The sequence below is a fragment of the Trifolium pratense genome, linkage group LG1 (genome assembly GCF_020283565.1).
Source record: "Trifolium pratense cultivar HEN17-A07 linkage group LG1, ARS_RC_1.1, whole genome shotgun sequence".
Classification (NCBI taxonomy): domain Eukaryota; kingdom Viridiplantae; phylum Streptophyta; class Magnoliopsida; order Fabales; family Fabaceae; genus Trifolium; species Trifolium pratense.
The window spans coordinates 40768670-40773804 of record NC_060059.1 but is presented as its reverse complement, the minus strand read 5'-3'; the positions used below and the strand labels follow the sequence as shown (position 1 = coordinate 40773804).

General features: G+C 28.6%; 1 protein-coding gene across 1 annotated transcript; it reads right to left on the bottom strand.

The window, feature by feature from the left end:
* Nucleotides 1–3685: 3685 nt before the first annotated feature.
* On the bottom strand, nucleotides 3686–4580 carry LOC123897660 (ethylene-responsive transcription factor RAP2-1-like). The gene has a single exon (XM_045948381.1). The coding sequence runs from the start codon at nucleotides 4454–4456 to the stop codon at nucleotides 3935–3937; it is 522 nt and encodes a 173-aa protein (XP_045804337.1). The 5' UTR covers nucleotides 4457–4580; the 3' UTR covers nucleotides 3686–3934.
* Between the last annotated feature and the right edge of the window lie 555 nt (nucleotides 4581–5135).

Below are 5135 nucleotides of genomic sequence, written 5' to 3'. Positions count from 1 at the left end.
TTTTAGTTAGATTTAGTTTTATTATATTTTAGGTTGATTTCTTATTTTTATATTTCACCTAGGTTAGTTATTTTTATATTTTAGGTAGATTTGTAATCTTTATTTAGCTAGGTTTGTTATTTTTATTTTTACAATCTTTTAGAAGATTTGTTATTTTTATTTTTCACTACTATTTAAACTAAACTATTGTAGCCTTGAAAGACAACTTTTTGATTCAATAAAAATTCAGAGATTATTCTCAAATTTGGTGGATTCCAAATTACTCTTTCGGTGGACTCCGAAACCCTATTTTGACAAGTTTGTGTTTGCGGCTTGCCTTTATCCATTAGGTTTAGCGTTTTGCTAACCTAGCGCTTCCGTACTGCGTCAAATTCATTTCCATTACAAATTAATAGGAGACAATTACACATGAATGAAAGAAAAACAGGCAATAAATTGTATCGTTAATATTTTTTTTTTTTGAGTAATCGTTCAATTTGAATCACATAATTCAAAATGTAATATTTTTAGATATTTGATCTTTTAAATTAATATTTTTTAGACAAAATAATTGTTTAAATATAAAATTATAAATGTAAATTAGGTCTATGAATTAATTCATATTTTTTTAGGGTAAAATTAATTGTTATTATGCTTCCTATAATTATTAGTTACTATATGTCTACTTTACATAATCTTCACCAAAAATGAATCTTGATAAAGACGAACCGTGCACAATTGCAATAAGTAAGGTCGGACTAAGAATTAGTTCTACCAAAAATCAAACTCGAGTTCTTCCGAGCTATTCGTTTTAGGAAGAGTTCATTAATCACTTGAGATCAATGTCATAATTAGGTAATCTATATAGTATTAATCAGAAGAGGAGTGCTAGCAACACACTCCAATAACAAACACACTCTAACACACTCTCTTCTATTGGTTAAAATTTATATGGGTCCCATAAAAGTTATATGGGTCCACATTTTTTTATGGGACCCGTGTGAATTTCAACCAATAAAAGAGAGTGTGTTGGAGTGTGTTTGTTAAAGAGTGTGTTGCTAGCATTATTCTTAATCAGAATATTCCCTTTTATAATTAGATGATATATTGATTTGAAAACAAATTAAAAACATACTCCTAATTTTATTAGGATAAAGTCTTTTTATGAATATGACATCAATGGAAGAGAGAGATCAGTATTTATAAATACTATATTCAATACATGGAGAGAAAAATAATAATGTGTTTCAAGGTGTTTCAAGTTGGATAAGTATATATATATATATATATATATATATATATATATATATATATATATATATATATATATATATATATATATATATATCGGGACGGATCCAGAAATCTATAAAACGGGGGGTCGGAATAACTAAATAATAAATATTAAATAAATAATAATTATAATAGTATTTAAATATACTCGATAAAAAATACATCACATTGTTTATCTAAATTGTACACGACATTGCTCTATATCATAAAATTCATCAACAATTGAATTTGTATTAAATTTTTTAGCAATTCTTCTCTCAGTGTAAGTAATCACATAATTAGGTTGAAATTCATTTTTTATCTTTTTTCTCAACCTATTTTTCACAATCTTCATAGCAGAAAATAATCTCTCACTTGTAGCAAACAATCGGAACTAACTTTATTGAATTTGGACTTTAGTAGTGTATAATATATATTACCAAAATATTTTAAAATAAATTGTTACAATTATTATGTTGTGGGTACATGTTTTGTACCAAACGGTAATTACTAATCTTCAAACACATCTCTCAAATATCAATTTATGTGTACATATGTATCAAGAACAAGTATATGAAAGAAAAAAATACGACAAGAGGGGGGCTTCAGCCCCTACTTGCCCCCCTTATGTCCGTCCCTATATATATATATAGGGTCTTGCTAACGAGTGCCCCCGGGGCACTCTTTAAGCATTCCATTTAAAGAAACTTTTTATTCAAAAAGTTAAATACTACAATTTCCAATGCGTTGACTTTACGCATTCTGATAAAAATTCTATAAAAAGCTTACTATTTAAGGGCTTAAAGAGTGCCCCGGGGGCACTCTTTAGCATTTGCCATATATATATATATATATATATATATATATTTCCCATGAAGGTGACAAGTTCACAAGACTCTCTTTAGATTGAGATGAGATCCTTTAGCTTCACAGCCTCTTGCTAATCATTTTCTCATTCGTTTCTTAGTAATATTTTGTGTGGTGTATATCATATCATCTATACTATAGTCACCAAAAAAACTGCTACTAGGTGCTCTCAATTTATTAACTCTACTTTTATCCACTTTGTTACTATTTCTGGAAGTTGACATAAGCATTGCTGCATTAATTGTGTTTGCTTCATTTCTTTTAATAATGCGGTTCCCATCTTTATCCTCTTGCCGAATGCATAAGATTTATTTATTTATTTAATTTTTAAATGAGATGACAAACACCTACCGATATAAGTTTTAAGTTCAAATTTGATTAATGTACTTTATAAATTTGAATAAATGAAAATCATATTTTTTGTAAAAGAAATGTTTTAAGTTTAGCTTTGAGTGAAAATGCTCAATTTAATTTAATAATATTAACATTATCCGTTTACAGACTTATTTTATAACATAATTAATTCGATAATAATTTGATAAAATCATAATGATAAAGACATTGGCGCATCCTTTAGAAAGAAAAAAAATCAACATAATAGTGAGACTTTACTCTCAAATTGATATTGAACGAATTTAATAGGTTAAGAGTCTCATATTAGAAGTGATATATACTGTCTAAAAGATTATGAATGTAAATTAATTTTATAGATCTGTTTTGTAAATTTGAGTTAGATTAAATTCAAAATTATAAGTGTCTACTCTACGATCATTTAGATCATTTTTTATTAGGAATAGATGACTTATCATTTATAGAATTTGGATCCTCTTCAGCTTTTTATGTAATGCACTCTCTCATTTTCCTAATCTAATGGTTAATTGAACTACAAATAATAAAAGAGAGAGAGAGAGAGAGAGAGAGAGAGAGAGAGAGAGAGAGAGAGAGAGAGAGAGAGAGAGAGAGAGAGAGAGAGAGAGAGAGAGAGAGAGAGAGAGAGAGAGAGAAAATGTTAGATACAAGATTATGGCAGCATATGGAACATGAGAAAAAGTGGGGAAGAGGATCCACATCCTCGGTTTATATCTATGAATTAAGTCTAGTAATATTGTGTTTGAAGAAGGTTAAGAAATCAATGCAAATTTGACCTTACAAACTAAAACTAATCACTTCATATGAGAGCTAAACAAAAAGATTAGATTACTTCATTTTCTCTCTTTAATGAAAAGGAAATTAAAAGGATTCTCCATCACTATTTATCCAAAAAGCAAAAGATGCTCCTTCAATAACAAAACAATATTCGATTACTACCATTTTTTTCTAGCCAACGATATTTATTCTTACCAAAACCATGTAGTCCGTCACATAATAAGAACCAACTATAGCTAACTTTCAACAATAATATCTAATTCTTTACACAATTACATCTATAATTAGTAATTTTGGTAGCAATTAATACACACCCTAGAAAGCCACTTTACTTGAATATTATGCTTCTTTTTTCTTTTTTTTCTTCTACAATTACTTGAATAATATAGTAATAATTAATAGCATGAAAAACACAAAAAGAAAATATATATTGATATTAATTAATATCAATATTCTTAAAATTGTATCATACACTTACAATCGCAATTCTTGATATTACAAAGTTATAATACAGTTGATGCGGCCGCAATTAAAGAGATGAAAATATCTCTAAAACCATCATGTTGCAAGATGCTATTATATAGTAGACTTGGATCCTTTACGGCTGGCTGGAGCGGCTCCAGCTGTAGAGGATCCAAATACGTTGATGTAAGATGTATAAAACCTTGATTCAATAATCTTCAGGATTTGGAAACTCATTCAAATCAGGTTTGAGAGAATTAGTAGTAGTAGAAGAAGAAGAATTGGAGTCATCATGAACATGATGATTATTTGAAGAAGCATGAATTTCAAGAGCATCAACTCTAGCACCAACTTGAGTAGCTTTTTTCCTTATTGTATCAGCCGACATATTCCCACGTTGTTGTTGATTTTCTTCATGTTCTTGATCTTTGAACAATAATTCTGGAAAATTAAGGTGAGCAGAAGGACCTCTAAGATAAAACACAGCTGTGTCATAGGCACGTGCGGCAGCAATAGGTGTTATATAAGAACCTAACCAAATTCTTGATCTTTTATTTGGTTCTCTAATTTCTGCAACCCATTTACCCCACTTTCTCATCCTAATTCCTCTATATGGTTTCATAGCTTTTTTCTCTTTTCTCATCTCTTTATTGTTGTTATTGTTATCTATAGAGATATTATTATTTGTTCTTGAATTCATCGAACAATAATATTCCCTATCTTCTTTCATATATACCCTACCTACCTAATACCTATCATGTAACTAATTAAACTATAATACTATATAGCTTAGTTCCTATCTTATCTTATAAAAAAATTTCTTTGCAATAACCTTCACATATATATAGACATATGTTATGATGTTTTGTGTACTACAAACTATTAATGAGTTGAATATCATCCTAAAAATTGGCTCGAAAAGTGAGAGTGTCTAAACACATTTATATAGTCAACAATTTGAGAATTTAAGATCTGAGTAATGTGAAACTCTAAACAACTTCAGCAATCACTCTCACGTCTAGCATGGACTTGAATCTATATAGATATACGTTAAGAGTTTTATGTCCTATAATTAAATTGTTAAATGAACTTAAATCTCATTTCAAAAGCTAGTTTGAGGAGTGAGGATCTCCAAATATATTTTTACACTTAACAGTTCAGAAATCTAAGTAATATAACACTTAAAACAACTTCAACATCCATTCTCACGCTTAGCGTAGGTCTGAGTTCAATTTTCATTTTGCATATAATGTTAAAAACATCAGCAATGTTTGTGTTTTATACCATCAAATTAATAAATTTTATTCTCTGTGAGCTTAATTTAGCTGGTAGGAATTTTATTCTCGGTGAATTTGGAATAGCTCATGGGATTTCGATCTTCGGATATTTCACTTATTTACATTTAAGAT

Coding starts and splice junctions, on each gene's coding strand:
- LOC123897660 (XM_045948381.1), bottom strand. CDS start 4,456: ATGAAAGAAGATAGGGAATATTATTGTTCGATGAATTCAAGAACAAAT.